The 25,018-nt window shown below is 38.0% G+C and overlaps 1 protein-coding gene across 1 annotated transcript in view; it reads left to right on the top strand.

Moving 5' to 3' along the window:
• The window catches only part of OSBPL11 (oxysterol binding protein like 11), an 85,837-nt gene extending 63,606 nt beyond the window's left edge, over window positions 1-22,231 (top strand). The window contains exons 9-13 of the mRNA XM_070406409.1: window positions 1,226-1,724; window positions 5,824-6,010; window positions 12,184-12,366; window positions 15,146-15,299; window positions 20,616-22,231. Coding sequence (XP_070262510.1) covers window positions 1,226-1,724; window positions 5,824-6,010; window positions 12,184-12,366; window positions 15,146-15,299; window positions 20,616-20,684 — 1,092 coding nt within the window. The 3' untranslated portion in view covers window positions 20,685-22,231. The remainder of the gene's footprint in view (window positions 1-1,225; window positions 1,725-5,823; window positions 6,011-12,183; window positions 12,367-15,145; window positions 15,300-20,615) is intronic.
• Window positions 22,232-25,018: the final 2,787 nt, after the last annotated feature.

Genomic DNA, 25,018 nt, shown 5'->3' with positions numbered 1-25,018 from the left:
TTGAAGCCACAATGTGTCTGTGGGTGAAATGAGTGTCTTCAGCCCATCCAGACAGCAGTAACATATCTTGGTATAGGATTCTTTTTATCTATTGTCTTTGGGCACTTGGTGGACCTTTTCTATATGAAAACTCATATTTTTCAGTTCTCTAAAATCTTATTTCATTGGTAATTTTCTCTCCATTTTTTTGCTGCTCTCTCTTTCTGAAACTCATTACATGGCTATTGGATTCCCTGGTTCTCTCTTTTTTTTCTTCTTTTCTCTCCACTTGGGAAGGTTTTTGTTTCCTTTTAAGCATGCTTTTATTTTTATTTTTTTAAATATATTTTTATTAATTTCAGAGAGGAAGGGAAAGAAAGAGAGAGAGAAACATCAGTGATGAAAGAGAATCAATAATCGGCTGCCTCCTGCGCACCCCCTACTGGGGACTGAGCCCACAACCCAGGCATGTGCCCTTGACCAGAATCAAACCTGGGACCCTTCAGTCCACAGGCCCACACTCTATCCACGGAGCCAAACCGGCTAGGGCTAAGCATGCTTTTTATTTTTTTTATTTTTATTTTTTAAATATATTTTATTGATTTTTTACAGAGAGGAAGGGAGAGAGATAGAGAATCAGAAACATCGATGAGAGAGAAACATCAATCAGCTGCCTCCTGCACATCTCCTACTGGGGATGTGCCCGCAACCCAGGCACATGCCCTCGACCGGAATCGAACCCAGGACCTCTCAGTCCGCAGGCCGACGCTCTATCCACTGAGCCAAACCGGTTTCGGCAAGCATGCTTTTTAAAAAATCTTTAAAATTTTTTTATTTATGTATAATTGGTAAAATGAATACTTATTTTTTGTAATGAGTTTTGTGGCTTTGTGTTTAACCCCTTGGGTGCCGGGGAGCGCGATCGCACTCCTCCTGCAGTGTCCAGTTCTAAGTCTGCTTTTATTAGTGGTGATGATGTTGCTAAATATGTCAATTCTTGCTGTGATGATGACAATTTTGTGGAAGATATTGAATATGTAACTTCATTTACTTGTGATTCATAATTTTTTTCCTAAACTGCTGTAAAATCAGCAAAAATGCCTTGGCAATTTTAGCATAGTTCCTAGGATATTGGTTGGCACTCAAAGGGTTAATACCCATTTAGGCTGAAATGTTTTTTGAGAGATAAGAACAGTTATCTACATTGGATTAAAATTTCTCTGTTTTGTTGTTTTTATTGTTTTAGGTGGTGCTTCCTACATTTATCCTAGAGAAGCGTTCCTTGCTGGAAATGTATGCAGACTTTATGTCTCATCCAGATCTATTTATAGCCATCAGTAATGGAGCCACAGCTGAGGACAGGATGATTCGTTTTGTTGAGTACTACCTTACCTCATTTCATGAAGGCCGTAAGGGAGCCATTGCTAAGAAACCGTACAATCCTATCATTGGAGAAACATTTCACTGTTCCTGGAAGATGCCAAAAAGCGAGGTAGCATCCAGTGTTACTAGCAACTCTTCCACCCAGGCAGTCACAAATCATGCTCCTCTATCAGACGAGGCTTTAAGCCAGGTCGGACCAGACTGCTATACAGTCAGATTTGTTGCTGAACAGGTTTCCCATCATCCTCCAGTATCAGGATTTTATGCAGAATGTGCAGAGAGGAAGATGTGCGTAAATGCGCATGTCTGGACTAAGAGCAAATTCTTAGGCATGTCGATAGGCGTGACGATGGTTGGAGAAGGTAAGTAGAAAAATTCTTCTCCAGTTTTTAATATCAAACTATAATCTTAAATTTTGGGAATCTAGATGAATATTAATTATAAATTTGAAATGTTATATATACTACTTTTTTTTCCCATTTCCTAGTATGTTCCACAATGCTGGTGGGGCGATGAGGCGTATTTATGGAAAAATATAAATTCTTCTTTTACATCAGTTTTTCCTGATTTTAAATGTAAAATATTTTTATTGTAGAAAATTCGGAAAATTTAGAAGAGTATCAAGGAGAAAATAAAAGCATCTCTAATCTTTCCATTCAGAAATGAATAAATTTAGCTAACATTTTGTATTTTTGTGTGTGTGTATGTTCATACTTTTATTTTAGTTTTATAAACTTAGGAGTAATTCTCTCCATATAGTTTTCTGTCCCACTTTTTTTTTACACTAAATATTAATTTTCCCATGTCACTGATAGTTCTTTAAAATATATGTTTTCATTATTATAAAAAGCACTCAAGAAATAGCTTGTAGGTAAATCTTCATCTTTTCTATTTCTTTTAAATATATTCACATTTGTAAGGAGATATTCACAGACTATTTTAAAATACATTGCCAAACTTTAATTCTACTTCAGCTAAAGATTATGAAAAAATAATTTAGGAAATACAGTGTTTTTTGGCCAAGAATACCAAAAAACAAAACAAAACAAAAAAAACCTCCACAGAAATCATTGCAGAATTAATGCAAATACAGGGTGGGACAAAAGTAAGTTTACAGTTGTTTGTATGGAAAATAATACAATGATAAATAATAATACAAGAATAAACTCTTTTGCATACTCAAAATTGTAAAACCTACTTTTGTCCTATCCTGTATAAAGGCAGAAAAAAACTACCATTTTAATGTTAAGGGAACACCATTGTTCATAGAATAATTTGTTCTGAATGTAAACTTAACAGTGTAGGACATAATTAAACCTGTGACTCTAACATTTTGAGATTGTGTTATTGTAGCTGCAAAGAAAATACTTTATCCCCATTTCAGTTTTTCCTATAGTATTTTTAACATCTGTTGTGAATCTAACCGTTTTCCAGATAATGTTTCAAACTAAGCAAGAGTTTTATAACATTAGAAAATATTTTATTAGTTTAAAAATAAAGTTTGCCACCTGCAGCTTTTAACATTAGCCCTGAGCTCTTCATAAATACATTTTATTTTATAGATTAAAAAACTGAGGTCTAGATGATGGGATGTGTCTGGGTAATTCAGGTTAAGAAAGGCATAGCCAGAAAGAGGCATAGAACCTCATTCTTTGGCACATTCTTCCTGAGGACAGTTATCTTATCAGCTCATATAACAGAGGGAAACTGGTAATGGTAGCCTCTCCCGCTCCAAGAAAGGAAATACCTCAAGATATGAGGAAAAACATTAATATCTTAACCATGCATTAATTGTGGAGGAGGTATATAATAGATAATTTTTTATTATTTAAGTCCTAATTAAGTATTCATGAATCGCCTTTTAGAAATTAAATTGTTATTGGTTACCCTCAAAAGAAAGTAAATTAAATCATAGAATGGGACTTATGACAATTCATTTTGCTCCTATAGCAGCTATTATTTTTTAATATTATTTTTATTGATTTCAGAGAGAATGGGATAGGGAGAAAGAGATAGAAACATCAATGATGAGAGAGAATCATTGATTGGCTGCCTTCCCATTAGAGATCGAGCCTGTAACCCAACCCAGCAAGTGCAGTGACTGGGAATTGAACCGTGACCTCCTGGTTCATAGGTTGACGCTCAATCTCTGAGCCACACCAGCCAGGCAGAAGTCATGTTTTTATTTAATAGTTGAGGAAAGTTCTGTTTATTAGATAAATTGAGATTTTAGAATTTTTTGGATCTCAGTTGTTTCTACTAGTGTATTATCACATACATTTGAAACTGGGTATTTATTTCTTCAGATCTTAAATTCCACAGTATATGCTACTTAGGTAAAATGTATTCTTAGAAATCAAAGATTATAAATCCAGTTTATAAGATCATATATTTTTAGAAAAGTAATAAAAATATATCTTTTCCAACTTTGAATTAATCAATTTATTATTAAACACGAAGTATACCCAAGTAAATTATGTCTTCTGACATCTCCCATTATATATAAATATAGCCAGAACCATATCCCCTATAAATGGCTCAATAATTTTTTAAAAATATATCTTATTGATTTTTTACAGAGAGGAAGGGAGAGGGATAGAGAGTTAGAAGCATCAATGAGAGAGAAACATCGATCAACTGCCTCCTGTACACCCCTACCGGGGATGCACCCACAACCAAGGTACATGCCCTTGACCGGAATCGAACCTGGGACCCTTCAGTCCGCAGGCCGACGCTCTATCCACTGAGCAAAACTGGTTAGGGCGATAATTCTTGATTTATTGTTTCCCTTTATGAAAACTACTAAGGGTACCCGGCCAGCGTGACTCAGTGGTTGAGCATTGACCTATGAACCAGGAGGTCACAGGTTCAATTCACGGTCAGGGCACATGCCCAGGTTGCGGACTCGATCCCCAGATCACCAGTACGGGGCATGCAGGAGGCAGCCGATCCATGGTTCTCTCTTATGGATGTTTCTCTCTCCCTCTCCCTTCCTCTCTGAAATCAATAAAAATATCTTTTTTTTTAAAAACTACTAAGGGCAATAAAAAAAAAAGTTGGTGTTACTACATGTAAAGTAGACTCTCAGTTTGTCTATTTGCTTATCCTAAAAATTAACTGTATTAAAATATTTTGTAACTCTTGCCCTAATTTGTGAATATTAAGAACAGAGTACTTAATGAACATTCATTAAGAGAGAGATACTGGAACCGTTCGGACCAGTGGTACATATCCAGTTCAGTAATTATTTTGATGGTAACTAGGTAATAAGCTAAAGTTGGTAATAGAGCTCAAGTCTTCTTAGAGTCTCTTAATTATTTAGTACTAGTGCCCTGGTGCACGGATTCGTGCACATTGAAAAGAAATTAATTAGAAAGTGGCCGGCGGGGCGGAACTGGGCGATACAGGCCGGACAAGCCCTGGAGCCAACCTCCCTCAGTCCCTCCCCAGCCAGCCGCACCTGGGGCGGCACTGGGGCTCAAAGGGTATCTGCGGAGTGAGCGGGGTCCCTCTGGCAGGTGGGGTCCCTCAGCCTGCCTTGCAGGGATCAGCCGAAACCGGCTCTCCATCATCCCCCAAGGGGTCCCGGATTGCAAGAGGGCAGTTCTCAGATGACGCACCCCAGAATCAGGCTCCTTCTTCTCTGGTTCTGGGATGTGTCAACCGAGAACGACTGCTGCCAAGTCACCACAGCTCAGCAGCTCCTGCGTTGAGTGTCTGCCCCCTGGTGGTCATTGCACATCATAGCTACTGGTCCTTTTATATATATATATATAGATAGATTGATTAGTCATTAATTTAATTCCTTTTTTATATGTTTTTTTAAAACCATCTTCAATATGGCATCAGTTAATATGTAAATAGCCCATTTAGAGTAATTTTTTTGAAAACTACCACTTCTGTCTCTTGTAACTTTACCATAAATACTTCAGAATTTGGCAAACTATTTTGGTGACCATAGTTTTTTCATAAAATTTTATTTTTTTCGTAATATACATAAAATAGAATGAAGAACACTTTTCATCATACCATCTAAGATTAAGGTCTATGACTCCATAACATTAAACTAAGTTATTTCCAAACTGCTGAAAAAGTTGTTAATACTAAGTACTTTATGTAATTAGTAATGATCAGATCTTAGTATAATGCAGTATAGCATGGCCTTAAACTCTGACTTAAGGGTTTTTATTTTTAGGATCGTTAGAGGGAACTCTTGTACTATTTCCACTGAACATTTTCTGGTTTTATGACCCCACCGAAACAGGTCATAGTGGAAGTAACCTAGATTCACTATTAGCAGGAATTGGTGTCAAATACAATTGTAAATGAAGCCAGTTTCATCCAAAGCTAAATGAAAATTAAGCAAAATTACGTTTATTTACTAAACAGGAGAAAACATAATATGGATTTTTCATAGCCGTTTTTTTATTACATTAACAACCTTCATGTTTTTACATTCAGGTATCCTTTGTCTATTGGAGCATGGAGAAGAGTATACATTTTCTCTACCTTGTGCATATGCCCGATCAATTTTAACTGTTCCTTGGGTGGAACTGGGTGGCAAAGTCAGTGTCAACTGTGCAAAAACTGGTTATTCAGCCAGCATCACTTTTCATACTAAGCCATTTTATGGTGGCAAACTGCACCGGTAAGAACATTGTAATGATATTTAGCTCTTATTCTATCAGTTTGATCTTTTATTATAACTCCTTACTGGTTTTCTGCTTTGTTTTATGTGAAATGGGGTTGGATTTTTATTCATGTTTATTTTTTAATATATTTCATCTTTCAAGGCATTCTGGAAATCATGACCTGGTTTAACAAATAGTGACAGATCTATCTACTCTTGTAAAATTTTCCTGGTTAAATAGCTAACAAGATGTAGAATAGAATTCATAACATGAATATGCAACTTCTGGCCCAATTTCTGCCTTTAAAAGGGATTTAAACTTGGATCCAGATCTCCGTGGAGGCAGCTATTGCTACAGGTTAGTGTAAAAATGCATCTAGCCATTAGAAATGGTTCAAGAAGTACAATGAAGAAAGCCAGTGTCTTTAAGCACCAGTATTGAATTGTATCTTTAATTCCATCCAGGAATTGGCCAATTATGTATATTTTTTTCATGGCTTGTGGGTCTCTTTAGCACTAGTCCAGATCACCCAAACTATATGAGGACAAGCCTTCTAATAGGATCCTCAAAAGGAGACTGACTCTTTCCTTAAGCTTTTTTTTTTCTAAAATATTTTTATTGATTTCAGAGAGGAAGTGAGAGATAGAAACATCAGTAATGAGAGAGAATTATTTTTCGGCTGTTCCCTGCATGCACCCCACTAGGGGTCAAGCCCGCAACCCGGGCATATGCCCTTGACCAGAATCGAACCCAGGACCCTTCAGTCCGCCGGCCTATCCACTGATGCTCTATCCACTGAGCCAAACCGACTAGGGCTTTCCTTAAGCTTTTGATGTCTATTATGAGGTATTCCTGAAGAAGGGATAGTTTTCTTTTCAACAAAGTTTTTATTGAAGAATAACACATATACAAAAGTACAGTGGGGCCTTGACTTACGAGTTTAATTCGTTCCGTGACGGAGCTCGTAACTCAAATTACTCGTATGTCAAATCAAAAAGTGAACGAGTGAGACACGTGATGCTGGGCTGATGTTGTGGCATTCACTGTGACGTTCGCTGCGCCAACTAGCGGTGGGGTATCTGAAGCTGGCTCGTAACCCGAATTTTAGCTCGCAACTCAAAGCAAAAAATCGGCCGAGAGACAGCTTGTATCGAAAAACTCGTTAGTCGGGACACTCGTAAGTCAAGGCCCCACTGTATACAAGTTAATTTGACTTTGTGAGTATTTGAGCACTTTGATTTAGACATGGAACATTACTGGCATTCCAGAGTCCTTCCTCCTGCCCTGTTACAGTTATACAGATATACACATACACACACACACTCTTTTTTTTTTTCTTTTTCACACACTCTTAAGTTAACTACTTAAATTCTTCCCACTTAAGGTAGCCACTATCTGATTTCTAACACTGTAGATGAGTTTTGCCTGTTTTTGAAGTCTATATAAATTAATTCGTATACTCTGTGCTTTTTCACACCTGACTCATTTTGCTCATATTATGTTTTTGAGATTCATCCATGTAAACTCGTAGTTTATTCTCCTTATTGCCTTTTTTCTATTGTATGACTGCCACAATTTATAGTGCTGCTAGGTCAGTGTTTGGTGAACATATATATGAATTTCTGAGGTAGATATGTAGGAGTGAAATTGCTGGTTGTAGGATATGAAGTTGAACTTCATTAGATATTGCCAGTTTCTTTTTTTTATTGATTTCAGAGAGAGGGAGGGGGAGAGTGAGATAGAAACATCAATGATGAGAGAGAATCATTGGTTGGCTGCCTCCTGCATGCCCCCTCCTGGGAATTGAGCCAGCAACCCGGGTATGTAGCCTATAGGGAATCCAACCATCACCTCCTGGTTTGTAAGTCAGTGCTCAACCACTGAGCCACACCAGCCGGGCACTGCCAGTTTTTCTTAAGTGGGTATACCAAAATACTCTCCCTTCAATCCTATATGAGACTTTTAGGTCCATATAGCTATTTTACTTCTTTTTCATTGGATGAGTAGTATTCAACAGTCTTAGAAGTGGAAAGAAAGACTAATTAGCTCCCAGGCATTGAATAAGCCTTTAATTTATGGATTCCAAAACACTGAAGCAGAGATTAAAAAAAAAAAAATACTGATAACCCAAACAGAACCACTAGGCATTGTCAGAACCCTTACAGAAATTGGTTCACACTTTGTTATATGTACTTCTACTTAGGCTCTATAGTAATCACAGGATTCAAACCTTAAAATTAGAAGGGACTTTGGAAGTCACTGGACTGACATTTACTAGGCACATAAATCCCTTTGCGACACGCCTAACAACTGATTGTTCAGTATGTGTCGGAACATTATCAGCACAGAAGTCAGTGGGCAGCCCATGCCATTTCAGACTCCCTTTACTTATATGAAGTTAGAGCTGAAATCTACATCTCTGTAACATGCTTAGCACTGATGAAACCATTTTCCAAAGTATAGAATTGAATAAAATGCTTAGGGGAAAACAAATACAGGGACAAATTTTCCAAACCCAGCACTTTGTTTTGTTTTGTTAATTCTCACCCGATGACATATTTTCCATTGATTTTTTTTCTTTCTTTCTTTCCTTTTTTTTTTTTTTTTTTTTTTTTTAGAGAGAATGGAAGGGGGGAGGGAGAGAGAGAGAAAATAAAAACCACATCAATGTGAGAGAGACATATTGATTGGTTCCCTACCACACTTGCCCTAACCGAGGTATGTGCCCTTGACCGGGAATTAAATCAGGGAGAGAGAAGGAGAGAAGAGAGAGATTGAGATTGAAATCCCACAGGATTTACCTATAAAAACATTTTTTTAAATGTTATTTATATACAAACTTATTCTGTTGATTGTTTTGTATTATTTTCCACAATGTGGCTGTAAGCTTTTGACACACTGGTACTGTTTGGGATCTGTACAGTGCTTTCATTGCATCTATACAGGATTACATCTATACAGGATTCAAACTATATGAGACTTTTAGGTCCATATAGCTATTTTACTTCTTTTTCATTGGATGAGTAGTATTCAACAATCTTAGAAGTGGAAAGAAAGACTAATTAGCTCTCAGGCATTGAATAAGCCTTTAATTTATGGATTCCAAAACACTGAAGCAGAGATTAAAAAAAAAAATACTGATAACCCAAACAGAACCACTAGGCATTGTAGCATGTGATTTGTGTGTTTTTCTTGGGAAATATGGTTAAGTGTGAGTTTCTTCTTTGAGATAGAGTCAGTCTACTGTATCAAATTATAGCTTTCTCGATGATCCTTTGACCTACCACTGGTTACTACTTAGATATGAAACCTTGGATTTGATTTTTTTGGAGCTTCATACAAGTGATATCCCCTTTCTCCTTTAGGATAACCATTCAGAGGTTTGAAAATAGCTGTTTAAGCTTTCTTCGTGTTAAATAAACTGAGAGTTCCATTTACAAGCTTTTCTACATTGGTTCTGTGACTAGAAATCTCTCCAGGGAGAGATCTTTTTATTTTTTTATCTGTTTTCCTTTTTTTTGTTTTGTTTTTTTGTCAATCTTCACCCGGGGATATTTTTCCATTGATCTTTTGGAGAGAGTAGAAGACAGAGAGAAACATCTATATGAGAGGAACATATGGATTGGTTGCCTCCTTCACGTACCCCAACCAGGGCCCAGGCTGGGGAGGAGCCTCTAACCAAGGTACATGCCCTTGACCGGAATCAAACCCGGGACCCTTTGGTCTGCAGGCCAACACTCTACCCACTGAGCCAAACCAGCTAGGGCCAGAAAGAGATCTTAGTTAAGATCTTTAATGAATAATTACTGAAGACTTTCCTTCTTTCATTATATTCAAAGTGTTCTCCAGTGTGAATTCTCAGATTATGTAAGTGTGGCTCAGTGAGTAAAGGGTTTCCCATATTTATTTCATTTAATCTTATGTCTGCTGTGTGAATTCTCTGGTACTCAACAAGAGATTTTCTCCTGTGAAAGACTTTTCCGCATTTATTGTGTGTATAGGATTTTTCCCCAATATGAGTTGTCTTGTCTTGTGTACACTGAGGAAGGACAGAGCTCCAGCTAAAGGCTCTTCCAGTTGATTACAGAGATAGTATTTTATATATATATATATATATTTTTTTTTTTATTGATTTCAGAGAGGAAGGGAGAGACAAAGAGAGATAGAAACATCAATGATAGAATCATTGATTGGCTACTTCCTACATAGCCCACACTGGGGATTGACCCCACAACCCACACATGTGCCCTGACCAGGAATCGAACCATGACCTCCTGGTTCATAGATTGACACTGAACCACGCTGGCCGGGCAATATGTGTGATTCTTCTTCCCTTCCCCACTTCTCTTCATGCTGCCCTTGCTGTGGAGCTGTACTAAGCAGCAAGGATCCCATGTAACCCAGCATACATGAACAGGGACCTAGGGCTTGTTATTTGTCAAGTGGAAAGGCTTGTGAGGGAGATAAGATAACTTGAGAAATTGTGCTGTGGCAGTAAAAGAGAGATCAAGTGAGGAATGGATTATTGTTCTTCGGTTCTCAGAATATAGTTCTGGGTATGTGTGGACGGAGAAGGGAAGAGATAAAGTATTCAATGTCATCGCCTCATGTTCTGTTTGGTTAGAGATAAATTTTCAAGGGTGGGAACAATGTTGGCAAGTGGGATCAAAGAGGAAATATGGATATCACAAGAAACATTCAGTCAGGCAAAACCCCTAGCAATGTAATTACTTATGTTCAAATGCTTTGAAGTATAACCCAGAGTTCCCACCCCTGCTGTAATCAGATGACTTATAGTCATAGTGTTCTTTGTGTCCTCTGAGCTATAGTTATGCCTACTTTGATTTTGAATGTTTGGTTTCCTCTTGGATTCCAAACCTGTGTAAACCTTGATCTTTAAAATCTGGTTCACTGATCATTTGCTTATTGTCTCCTACACCCCTGCCTTGAGCTCTGAGTTTGTAGACTCTTTACTTCTCTTGATAAAGAACTATGGACTCTCTGAATCCAACATGCCCTTCTGATGCCTCGGTCCTTGGCTTGTAACTGAAAAAGGCTACTTAGGATTCTTGAGCTTCACCTTCAGGCTTTGGCCTTTTGGATTCCTTGTGAATTCAGATAAACCGTAATCTGTCACACTGATTAGACCCTAAACTACCACTGTTCTCTGAGTTCTGAATGTTTATCTAACTTGACCCTGTTGTTATTTGTATCCGTTGGTGAACATAAAATACTTCAGTAAAAATAATTAGACCTGTTCCTATACCTTCATTTGTACTGCATCCTATCTGTTGATAAACCAGCCAGATAACTAAATGTTTATTAATCTTTCAACAATTTTAGTGTTTGAATTCTGAGTTCTGTGTTGATAATTTAATTTTTCTATTTTGTTTGTCAAGAGAATTTTTAAATTTTAATATAACTCTTCTGTTTTTCTACCTTTTTTTAAAAAATAAATTTTTATTGATTTCAGAGAGGAAGGGAGAGGGAAAAAGAGCTAGAAACATCAGTGATGAGAGAGAATCATTGATTGGCTCCCTCCTGCACACCCCCTACTGGGGATCGAGCCCATAACCTGGGCATATGCCCTTGACTGTAATCGAACCCGGGGCCCTTCAGTCCACAGGCTGACACTCTGTCCACTGAGCCACACCGCCTAGGGCTGTTTTTCTACCTCTTACTGATTTTTCTGGTTTCTATACTTAATTTAAAATTAGGCTTATGTGATTTTATACAGAATTGATGTAGCCAGCACTTCAAAATAGAGACTCTAAACTTTTACATAAATAGGACTAGTTTTTAAAAAGTTAAATAGGTTATTTATTATAACATTTTCCAACTGTGATAAAAAAAATAAATGTTAATATTTTTCATATTCCTATTTAGTTTTAATATTATAATAGTTTTGTTTGTAGCAAGCATTTTTAAAGATCACACTTGGTGATTATTTATGACAATTAAGTCTCAAAGATTCCCAGTGTTCTATCTAAAGATTAAAGTTGATGTTATTTGAAAAAATTACTATGAAGCTAACATGGATTTACAGAGTGACTTTGGCACTGACATTGAAGTGACCTGTATAACTAATTAATTTAAAGAATTCCCAGAGTATGTTCTTGGGTTTCAGAATCTGAAGAAAAAGCACAATATCAATTTATTATAGCAAATCTTTTTTTCTGCCTGCTTCTAGGGTTACTGGTGAAGTAAAGCACAATGGTAGCAACACTGTGGTGTGCAAAGTGCAAGGGGAATGGAATAGTGTTCTTGAGTTCACTTACAGCAATGGAGAGACAAAGAATGTGGACTTGACTAAATTGGCAGTGACGAAGAAAAGAGTAAGACCTCTGGAGCAGCAGGACCCATTTGAATCCAGGTATGTCATCTGTGCTTCCACCCAGGAAAGTCAGAAACTCTGGTTCTTAATTTAAGCCTTTTTACTTACGATCTTGGACAAGTCACTTCACCAGTTTGCATCAGTTTCCTCATCTGTAAATTCAAAGAGTTTGGTCTGATCGGATGCTCTTAAACCCCTTACCAGCTATGGCATTATATGATACACAGTCACATTTTAGTAAAAGTCAAACATTACTAAACTGGGCAAAATATTAACATTTAACAGAAAGTATTACTACTATCCTTACCATAGAAACTCTTACCCATCTATAATAATAAAAGCGTAATATGCTAATTAGACTGGACGTCCTTCCAGATGAAGCCAGGGCTACAAGGGAAGCCCGGGTCCCAGGTGCCAGAGGGAAGCCGGTACCAGCAGCCGGGGGAAGGGAGGCCTACTCCTGCATAAATTTCATACATCGGACCTCTAGTTATTAATAAAAAGACAGATACCACCACCACCCCCAGTAGAAAAACGGGCAAAGGACAGAAAGAGGTAAGAGGTAGCTCACAAAAATAGTGAGGAAAATGCCCATTAAGAAAATGAAAAAAATGTTCAGTGTAATGAGAATTCAAAGAAATATGAATTAAACAATAAGACAAATTTTTAAAATAATGCCCTTTTGAGGGAAAAGTGAGCAAATAGACATTTTCATACAGCAGGTTAGAAGGTAAATTAGAACAGCCTTCCTGTAGAGTATTTTGGCAATATATGTCATAGGCCTTTAAAAGTAAGTGAAATGGATCTAAACGTGTTAATAAGGTACAGCCTCCAAAATGTATTGACAGTGGTTACTTCTGGAAAGGAGTACAGGGATCTGAGATAGGAAAGAGATCACCCTTGCTTGCATTTTGTATCATGTGGAAGTATTACTGTATCAATTTTAAATGGAATAAAGAAAATATAGGAAAGCACTATAATAATAAAAGCATAATATGCTAATTAGACCGGACAGCCAAACGACCTTCCAGACAAAGCTGGGGCTGTGAGGGCCAAACCCCTTGCACGAATTTCGTGCATTTGGCCTCTAGTTAAATATATTAAGTTAACTCACATAAATGGAACCATACAATTTAGATGAGTAAAGGGATTAAATACCCATTAACCAAAGACTGGGGTTGGGTCAAAAAATAAAACAGTAGTGATTGAAGTAAAAATTTTTTCTAGGTATTTATCTGAAAGAAGAGATTCTCCAGGTTTGGTCTGCAGATCCTTGGTATCCTTGAGATCTTTTCAGAGTATCTCCAATTTCTTTCTTTCTTTTTCTTTTTTCTTTTTTCTTTTTTTTCCATAATAATGCTAAGATGTTATTTACCTATTTCACTCTGCTGCCACTTGCTTTGGTGGTGCCAAAGCAATGGTAGGTAGTACTGCTGGTCCTTAACACTAATCAAGGCAATGGCACCAAATTGGACACCAAGTAGTCATTGTAGTCTTCACTACTGTGTACTTGCAGTTTGTAAAATGCCAGTTTCTTACAAAATAAATCTTTTTAACATTTTGCATGACACATTGGGAGTAGGCATAAAGCACTTGTGCTAAATCCTGAAGCACGGTGGTTGGTTATCTGGAGGGAAAGCATGTGTGCAATTGTCTTAGTTACCAGCAAGTTACTCCTTATGAAACACCAATTTTTCTTAAAGGAATGATTTACAAACTGTAGCTGTTCTAATTTCACTATTAGATTTTTCTTACAAATGAAGAATGCGAACATAGCACTTCAAAGAAAAAAATTGAGACTATTTGTTGCAAATAGTAAAATTTAAATGGAAAAATCCTAAGTGTTCATTGATGGATAAATAAAGAAGTTGTGTGTGTGTGTGTGTGTGTGTGTGTGTGTGTGTACATACACATATATAAGGAAATAGTATTCAGATATAAAAAAATGAAGGAAATCCTGCCATTTGTGACAACATGGATGGACCTTGAGGGCATTATGCTATGTGAAATAAGCCAGACAAAGACAAACACTGTATGATGTCAATTGTATGTGGAATCCAAAGGGGGGAGGGGGAACACTGCACCATTGGTAAGAATATAAATTAGTTCAGGCAGCATGGAAAATAGTATGGATATTCTGCAAAAAATTGATAACAGGACATTAACATCAGCAATGTGATATCAGTGTTCTTATAACTCATAGGCATGAAATGATAGATGTGATTTAGGAAATGTAATTTTTAAAAATTGCTGTTAATTTTGAGGGTATCAGTTCTATTTACTATCTTTGTTTAAGAATGTTTGTGAAGCCCTGACTGGTTTGGCTCAGTGGATAGAGCGTTGGCCTGCGGGCTGAAGGGTCCCAGGTTCGATTCCGGTCAAGATCATGTACCTTGGTTGCGGGGACATCCCCAGTAGGGGGTATGCAGGAGGCAGCTGATCCATGTTTCCCTCTCATCCATGTTTCTCTCTCATCCATGTTTCTTTTTTTTATTTTTTTATTGATTTTTTACAGAGAGGAAGGGAGAGGGATAGAGAGTTAGAAACATCGATTAGAGAGAAACATTGATTCAGCTGCCTCCTGCACGCCCCCTACTGGGGATGTGCCCACAACCAAGGTACATGCCCTTGACTGGAATCGAACCTGGGACCTTTCAGTCTGCAGGCCGATGCTCTATCCACTGAGCCAAACCAGTTAGGGCTCTCATCCATGTTTCTAACTCTCTATCTATTTCCCTTCCTCTCTGTAAAAAATCAATAAAATATATTAAAAAAAAAAAAAAGAATGTTTGTGAAATGTGTGGTTTTCTGATTTCAGGCGATTGTGGAAAAATGTGACTGACTCTCTGAGGGAATCTGAAATTGATAAGGCCACAGAGCATAAACGCACCCTGGAAGAACGCCAGAGGGCTGAAGAAAGGCATCGCATTGAAACGGGCACACCCTGGAAAACCAAGTACTTTATTAAAGAGGTATGTTCTCCCTGTCTTCCGACCAAAACTCGCCTGCTTAGTGGGCACTTTAGCTTACTAAGCTTTCTTGTCATTACACACCTCCATTTCTGAAAATAGCCCCGCTTAAGCATGAGCTGTTTTATGAGCTTCTCACAATTTGTTAAAATAATTAACCAGCAGTTCAAATGATTTAGATTATTTCTTTTAATTGATCCTAGAGAGGAAAGGGGGGAGGGGTATAAAGGGGGGGAAGAGAGAGAGAGAGGGAGAGAGAGAGAGAGATTGAGAGAGAGAAACATCAAAGTGTTGACTCCAACACACCTCCTACCTGGGATCGAACTGGCAACCCCTTCGTGCACGGACGACTCCCAACCAACTACGCCAATCCGGCTAGGGTTCAGAGACCACATTTTAAGGGAGACATGAGAAACTTAATTAGCTACACAAAGGATAGTGAAGTGACTAGAATTTTTGCAGCATTTAAGGAAAAAATAATGAAGTGGCGTATTTAGCCTAAAAAATAGAAAATAAGGGCTATTTATTATCATCTTCAAATATATTCATTATCATCCTCAAATATATCACATAGAACTTTTTTTTAAATATATTTTTATTGATTTCATAGAGGAAGGGAGAGGGAGAGAGTCAGAAACATCAATGATGAGAATCATTGATCGGCTGCCTCCTGTACGCCCCCTATTGGGGATCGAGCCCACAACCTAGGCATGTGCCCTCACCAGGAATCGAACCAGTGACCTCCTGGTTCATAGGTCAATGCTGAGCCACCGAAACATCTTGGCTGGTCTCACATAGAACTTTTTTTTTTAATATATATATTTTATTGATTTTTTACAGAGAGGAAGGGAGAGAGATAGAGAGTTAGAAACATCAATGAGAGAGAAACATCGATCAGCTGCCTCCTGCACATCTACTGGGGATGTGCCTGCAACCCAGGTACATGCCCTTGACCAGAATCGAACCTGGGACCTTTCAGTCCGCAGGCCGACGCTCTATCCACTGAGCCAAACCGGTTTCGGCATCACATAGAACTTTTTAATCAATTCTAACAGCAGACTTGAGCTAAGCCCAAACTACCAAGAAGCACATTTTGAGTTTAACATAAGACATTATATAACAATAAAAAAAATACACTAATAGCAGAGTAGATTTTATGGTAATTTGATCTCCACCCCTAGACCTATACAAGAGAAGAGTATAATGCACTATTTACAGTTAGACTAAATGATTTCTGAAGTCTTTTCTAAATTTAAAGATTTTGTTTTGTTTATTACTTTCTGGTAGGACTCAGAAAGGTGTATAATGAACCAGATCTGATATCAAGAAAAGTTTTCTTGTCTATAGCCAAGTCTAAGGACACACATTGAATTTTAATGTTGGTCCATTAGGATAGAATCTGGAAAAAGTAATTTGAATGTGATTTTTACATAGTTATTGGTCTTAAAATCTCATAGTTTGTTATAGTAGTTTCATTACTTTCATTTTCTAATCTTTGGATATCTAATATAAATACCATTTCATGGATAGAAATAAAAAGGGAAAGTATTTTATATCTCTGCATTTTTATATAAAAGAATAAGTCTTTTAATTACTATTCAAATTCTAGTCTGGTAACCTTGGTTTTTTGGTTTTTTTGTTTTTGTTTTTTTTTCATTTCAAGCTCATTAAGAAAGCAGATGTACCAGAAATAGGTTCTAGAAAGAAAAATTTATAAGGCAGGACTTCTATAAATCATTAAGAATGAACTCTGGGGCTAAAAAGAAAGATACAACCAATGGGATTTTAAAAGATAGACACCCTGTTTCTTGCATGTATACTTGCTTCTTCTCAATAATTCTTTTAGCCCTGACCGGTTTGGCTCAGTGGATAGAGCGTCAGCCTGCGGACTCAAGGGTCCTGGGTTCGATTCCGGTCAAGGGCATGTACCTCGGTTGCAGGCACATCCCCTGTGGGGGATGTGCAGGAGGCAGCTGATCGATGTATCTCTCTCATCGATGTTTCTAACTCTCTATCCCTCTCCCTTCCTCTCTGTAAAAAATCAATAAAATATATTTTTTTTAAAAAATAATTCTTTAAAAAAATTTTTTTAATCCTCTGGATATCCTTTATAATTGATTTCCAGAGAGAGTTGGAGGGAGGGAGGAGGAGGAAAGAGAGAAAACCATTGACATGAGAGAGACAAATCAGTTGGTTGCCTCCTGCAAACACCCCTGCAGGGACTGGGGAACCTGCAACCAAGGTATGTGCCCTTGATCATGGGCCAACACTCTAACCACTGTACCAAATTGGCCAGAGCTCAATTCTTTATTTGACAGATGTAATTAAGAGCCTACCACTTAATCTTTTATTACATTTTGCTGTGTTGGATAGACAAATGTAGAAAGCGATGGCAAGCCCTAACCAGTTTGTCTCAGTGGATAGAGCATTGGCCTGCGGACTGAAGGGTCCCAGGTTCGATTCCGGTCAAGGACATGTACCTTGGTTGCGGGCACATCCCCAGTAGTGGTTGTGCAAGAGGCAGCTGATCCATGTTTCTCTCTCATCAATGTTTCTAACTCTCTATCCCTCTCCCTTCCTCTCTGTAAAAAATCAATAAAATATTTTTTTTAAAAAAAGAAAGTGATGGCAAGATATGGTGATTATCCAATAAAATAGTAAATTTCTTTCAATCATAAGTTACTACCTGATAGTATGGACAGTGATTTTCATTGGTGTGCCGCAATAATTTTTAAAACATGCAGTACCTGCCTATTTAGTCAGGAACGCTGACCTCTTTTCCTTTAGATTGTCAATTAAAAAAATGACAATAGCCAACACAAACAGTGTCTTGAAACATAAATATATAGGTCATATAACAGAGTTGCATCTTATTGGTTATGTCACATAATAAAGTTGTCTCTGATTGGTTAATTCTTAGTACCAGAAATCCTATTTATATACAAGCATAGACACCTGATTTTTTAAAAAGTCACTTTGGAGCAAAAAAGGGTAGGTAGTTACTATTATTATTATTATTGTAAATCAATCAAAATTATAACTTTTTTGTTTTGTTTTTTGTCTGATCGGCAAAGAAATATATTTTTGGTGCTACAGAATTTTAGTAATTCGTTTGTGTGTGCCATGAGATGAAAAAGGTTGAAAATTGCTGTAGATTAGAGATGCTGACTCAGGTTTGGGCCCCTTTAGGAACTATGGTATTAGCAGGGCTTCCTAAATGATGTGCCATGGCACAGTCTTCAGCAGAAAGGTTAGATTTGTGTCATATGTTAATTCCCTAAGTCCATGTGCAGCTGGACCATGTGTGCCATCACATCTGAACAGCACTGTGGAGTACAAATGAGGCTGTTGAGGATGGCAACTAGCTGATGTTGGTTGGTACCACACAGTTCATAGCAGATTTGGAGCTATTGTCATTGTGCATGGCTCTTTGCTAAGAAGTATCATATGTTATTGAAAGTTGATTTTGTCTCCCCTGTGGACAAAATGGAAAAAGGCACTCCATTTAGACGTTTCTAAAGCCTGAAAGCAAAGCTTTTCCACTTGTTTTGTACTTTCATGCTTACAGGCCAGGGAGGAGTTGATCTTAGTTAGGTGGAGGAGTAAAGAATAGAGTCAGTTGGTATAAGAGGAAGATAGAGTAACCTTAGAAAGTATAGAGGAACTTAAAGTGGTTCTAGAATCATTTAATTATACCCACCTTCTTTTCCTGACTATTTCTCTATGACATTTAATGTATGATGTCTTCCACTCCCTTTTATTATACATGTCCAGCAGGATCTATTACTTGTGTCCTCTTAAGTGAATGTTTAACAATTCTTAAGTTGTATATAAATGTAAGAAGGATGGCTTTTATAGTACAGTAGACCATATTGGAGTCAGATGGACTAAGTGTGAGCCCTAGCTCTCACCTTGGATAGTTTATTTATGCTTAGAACTGCAGTTTCCTCATTGTAAAATGTGGATAAATATATGGAAGGTGCACTAAAAAGTACTCTGCTCCTTCCTTAGTAAAGTTGGGTGACTCCTTTCACTTCTCAGAGCCTCAGTTTCTTCATCTGTAAAATGAGATGGATGTTCAGATGGCATGTCTTAATTTCTAAACCAGCCTTCTGTAATGTAGTTAGGTAGCCACATCTTTTTCAAAGACACGTATAGGTGCTGAGAATTAACAGCCAGGTGATTTGCTGTAATAAACAACCTAATGGCTGCTGTTGTTAAAGAAAAATTATTCTGATACATTAAAAATGGCAAGGAAGACTTTACTCAAGACTATTGCAATAGAATAGAGATTGAACTCAACTCTGAATATAGAACAAGTGGGAACTTATAGCCAGTGGGCAGGGTGAGGAAGTGGATGGAAAATTACTAAGAGGAACTTGTTTGGGTATCATGGATGGGGGGGCGGGAAAAGAGGCACTTGATTAGATATTAAGGATGAGAGAAGTTTGATTAGCTATTAAGAATGAGGTGATTCTTGATAAACTGGTTTATCAGGATGTGCTTTTGCTAAAACTGGGCTCAGCAGGCCAAGATAAGGCTTAGTCAAGGAGAGAGTCCTTGTCACTACGAGCCAGATAATTGGTGGCCTTAAATCATTTTTGGAACAAGGTAGAATAAATAGATAAAAAATATTTTTAAAATATAAATAAATTGAAAGAGATGTTGGGGTTAAGGACAGAGTTTCAGATCCTGCTGACTTCTCCTACTCCCATAAACACGGAACTCCAGTCATAGCTTTTGGGACCTCAATTCTGCCAAGCTCCCACCCTCGTATTGTGCATTTGCTGCAGCTCTCTTTTCCTCACTTGGTCTTTAGTTCAGTCTCTGACTTTATCTCCTTGTGGTATCCTTCTATTCACAAAGGAACAAGGAAAAACTAATGGGGTTGAGTCAGGAAAGAACTAGGAAACAATACTTAGATACTAGAGATGCCAGTTGAGATGGAGAGAACAGGTAGTACTTTCATGACTATTTATTCATGCTCTGCCTGCTGTCTATCATTCTGGGTGAGCCTCAATCTGCAACATTTTGGCAAAATTGGCAGAATTACTACAGATGACTTCTGCAAAAGAAAGTGTTCGTAGGGCACAAACTAGATCCCCCTAAACCAGAATGCTCACCCAATTCTAGCTAAGCCACAGTCATTGCTTTATGTCATAATTAACCACAGAGGGTTTTTTTTTCTTTACAGAAACTCTAGTTTTTAAATGTGAGAACAGAATGCCATTTCAATGAAGGTGTTGCTTCTAATTCTGGTTACTGCTTCTGAAAATATTAGAGGAATCGTTCTTTAACTTATTCTTCTACTTGTTTCAGGGAGATGGCTGGGTTTATCACAAACCCCTTTGGAAAATAATTCCAACAACACAACCAGCAGCAGAGTGACACACACTAAGACTCGACCAAATGAAATTCTTCTCTGTTTACCCAAACCCTCCCAGAATGGAGTTATTGCACTGAGTGACCTACTTCCTGATTGCAGACTGAAACTAGCTAAACATGAATGTATCTATTAGGGCACCATAGAACTACAGCGAGACCAAAGTGTTAAAGAAGCACTATGGACCTCTCACCAACCTGTCCATGTGACGTGAGCAATATCATCTGAAAACCTTTCACCTGACTTGTTAGATGATTGATCTTTATCTAGTTCCTGTTCCTAAAGCTAAATTTGAATCCCCTGTTTTTGCATGGGGGCAGCAGATAAACACAACAGTGAAAAACTCAATGACTTTCATTTCTTTATAGTGAAAAGTGAAGTCTCTTTCAGAGTCTATGCTTTGCTTTCTGTCAATAACTTAAGTATTCACTACCCATAAACCAAGAGGAAGAGAAAGACGACCCAGAAGTGGATTCAGCCATTGTGCCTGAAATCAGTGTTAAAAAAAAAAAATCAACCAGGTCGTACTAACAAGGCATTCTATTCCTTCAAAGAGACTGTGTGCTTGTGTCAGGATCTTATGCATTATCCACCTCTGTCGGAACTCTCTTTTGATTCAAATTATAACCATGGAAAACTTTTTCTTCTGAGCATTTTAATATACTTGAAAACAACATTGACTTGAAAAATTTCAGAACATTTTTCAATACCTAGTTTTATTAAATATTTCACTTGAGACAATTTTTTAAATGTGTTCATGTCAATATGATGAGATTTTGGTCTTAAGAACTGAGGCATTAAAGAATATAGCAGATATTAAGAAATAAAACTGTTACCTTTTTCCACTTGTAGGTTAATATACAGTATTATGTGTTACCCTCTGGATGAGTATGCTATATCTTAACTCTGTTCACTCAAAATTTAAAACAACTGTTCCTATTTGTCGTAATTCAGAAGTTATATATGTGACTAAGAGCGTGTACAGTATGGTTTTATTTTCTTTTCAAGGAAACTCAAATGCTGAAGAAAGAGCATGAAATTAAAAGATATCAGGAAATTATATCCAGGTACAAATCTTTTTAAATAAGTGTTTTATTGAGGTTAAAGAATTTCTGGCAACTAAAAGGATAGTGCTAATTATAGCTCTCATCATTCATTCAAGTATTTATTGAGTACCTACTTATGGTGCTCAATACTTGTTACTGCAAGCTACCTTAATTTTCCAAGAGTGGTGCCTTATTCTGTTTCTTCTGATGTGGTCTTCCAATCAGTGTGTGTAATATATACCTGTTATTCACCAGCCATTGAAGGTGGCTGTATCTGTTGCATCATCATTAGAAATTTAAGCTTTGTGCTCTGATAAATTGTGTTTTATTGAAGGGGTTAATAGGAGAAAAACAGCAAAATAATTTTTTCAACAAATTGTAAATAATTGGTTTATGTACAACCATTTTAATGATTCCCTTGTTCATTTTTGCTGTGAAATGCACTGAAAAAATTTCAAACCGAGTTATAGTTCATGTGTTGGGCAGATTGAAAAATAATAAAACTAGAGAACAATAATGCCTTTGTCTGTTTTATGAATGGAAAGAAATAAGAATTTCATATTTTAGTGGAGTTATTGCCCTGTTCATTTGAAAGACATTAATTTTTCTCTTTAAATCTTCAGGAATCTCTTAAAGGAGTAAATTTAATGAGTTTAAAATTCTTCTGAAAAACAGTACATTTATTAGTGAAATCTCCCCATGTTATTTGTCCACCTGACAAGAGCTAGGGCTTTTTCTGTTTATTTATTTGTTTATTTATTTTATTTTTAGCTACACCTTTTTAATATTTGGCCAGGGAAATGAGTCTTTGTAGCAATTGCTACATATTTGTATCTCCAGAAAGAGGAAGGAAGAGAGAGAGAGAGAGAAATAGAGGGAAACATGGATGGAGTACCAAACCTGCAACCTGGGTATGTGCTCTGATGGGAATTGAACCTGCCCCCATTTGGTGCACAGGACAACGCCCAACCAACTGAGCCACACTGGCTAGGGCTGGGCTAAAGTTTTTTTTTTTGTTTTTTTCTTTTAATCTTTGTTGTTGAAAGTATTACATAGGTCCTCCTTTTTCCCCCATTAACTCTGGGCTAACGTTTTAAATGTATACTTTCCTTCTGGCTACTAGGAATTGTATGTTAAGAAGTCCAAGACAGCTTCAGCACTTTTCCTATCTGAGGGCTGCTTAGAGCTATCCCTGTCCTGGAGAGAGACCAGCTCTGACTGATGAGCAGGAGCCTCTCTGCAGAAAAGGACTTGGTGACTGCTGCTTGCCTCTCCCAAGGGTGCTGCCTCCCTTGTCTTGAGGAATTGATGTTCACATAGGAACCAACTGGCTCCTCACAGGACCACGCCCCCAGGAAAGGGGCTAGAGGAGGAGGCCCATCCTGGGACTGGGGAAGGGGTGCAGAGGAGGCAGCACTGGCCACTATCCCGAATAACCATTCTTCCCTACGCTCTGCAGCTGGGGAGAGTTCAAATAGGAGAAGATACCTGCAGAGCATGGAGGGGCAAAGGCTTTTCTTTGGCCTGGTTGGTCTAGTAAGAGCTACAGTGGACAGAAGGCCAGGAGTCTCTCACCTGACTGGCTTCAAGAAATAAAAATGCAGTTTGTTATTATTTGTTTGCTTGTTTTGCCACATCCCCCTAATCATTAAGTCTGCAGACCTGTGCTGACCACCTATATATGCCAAGCACTGGGGCCACAAAAGACTAAGTCACGAACTCTGCTCTGAGTTCAGTGGCCTAGAAGAGGAAAGATGCATAGTTAGTAACCAAGATGAGAATTGCCAGAACAGAGAAAAGTCAGCTTTCAATGAAGGGGGTTAATGAGAGTATGGGAAGGAGGTCATGGAAAAACCCAAGTCGGGAAAACAGAACTAGTATAAACACGGTGCAAAGAAGATTCAATATAAATTTATTTACTTAAAATTAATTCTAGTATTTAGAAAGTCCTCTGTTCTATAGATGTCAATGAAAAGGTAAAATAGTTAGAAAAGTCATCATCACACCAATTTATACCTGGTGTGGCCATATTAATATCAGGCAAAATAGTTGTGAAGATAAAGAGTATTAGCAGACATAAACACTTCATAATGATAAAAATGTTGATTACATTAGAAAGACATAACAAAACAGGAGTAGGGGAGGTAGAAGAGGGCATGGGAAATAAATGGTGATGGAAAGAGACTTGACTTGGGGTAGTGAACACAATATAATATACAGATGAGGTATTATGGAATTGTACACCTGAAACCCATATAATTTTATTAATATCACCCTAATTCAATTAAAAATAAAAATTTAAATCCAAAAAAAGAAAGACAACAATCATAAATGTGTATGTACCTAATATATAGCTTCAAAATACATGAAGCAACCTTATGGCTTTTGATTGACATAATTAAAAGGAGAAATAGATAATTCCACAATTATAGTTGGGAATTTAACACCCTTCTCACAGTAGCTGATTGGACAACTAGACAAAAAAGTCAGCAAAGCCACATGATCTGAACAACACTATCAATCACCTTGACCTAATTCTTATTTATAGAACACTATCTCATAAAGAGGGAATATGCTAATTACTCTCATGCCATCACAAAGATGGAGGCACCCACAGCCAATAAGGAGGGAATATGCTAATTGGCTGCTATGCCCTCAAAGATGGCGGTGCCCACAGCCACAAGATGGCGGCGCATAGTCCCCTCAGCCCTGCTGGGGCGGCAGGTGTGCAGTCCCCTCAGCCCCCCAGCCGCCCAGGGCCAGCCCAAGACGCAGGCAAGCCTCAGATGGCAGCTGCCCAGGTGACCAGGGCCTCCTGAGGCTCAGGTAACCAGGGCCGGCCAAGGCTTGCACTGCCGGCAGTGGCAGCAGCAGAGGTGTGATGGGGGCGTCGCCTTCCCCTGATCGCCGGGTCGCCTCCTGCCCCTGAGGGCTCCTGGACTGTAAGAGGGGGCAGGCCGGGCTGAGCGACCTCCCTCCAGTGCATGAATTTTCATGCACTGGGCCTCTAGTATCCTATAACTACAGAATACAGTCTTTTCAAGTATGCATCATATATTCACCAACTTAGTCACTTGCTGGGCCATAAAACAGGTCTCAATAAATTTGTTTATTATATTTTAACTAGAGGCCAAATGCACGGATTCTTGCACCTGTTTGGGTCCCTCAGCCTGGACTGTGCCCTCTCACAATCCAGGACCCCTCGGGGGATGTCAGACTGCCAGTTTTGGCCCAATTCCCACAGTGCGAAAAGCAGCAGCCTGCAAGGGAGGAGCCTGAGCTGGGCCCGGTGC

The sequence above is a fragment of the Myotis yumanensis genome, unplaced genomic scaffold (assembly GCF_028538775.1).
Source record: "Myotis yumanensis isolate MYYU_CA2020_CCGP unplaced genomic scaffold, mMyoYum1.0.hap1 SCAF_2, whole genome shotgun sequence".
Taxonomy (NCBI): domain Eukaryota; kingdom Metazoa; phylum Chordata; class Mammalia; order Chiroptera; family Vespertilionidae; genus Myotis; species Myotis yumanensis.
The sequence above is the reverse complement of the archived record's forward strand: the minus strand, read 5'-3'. Positions and strand labels throughout refer to the sequence as shown.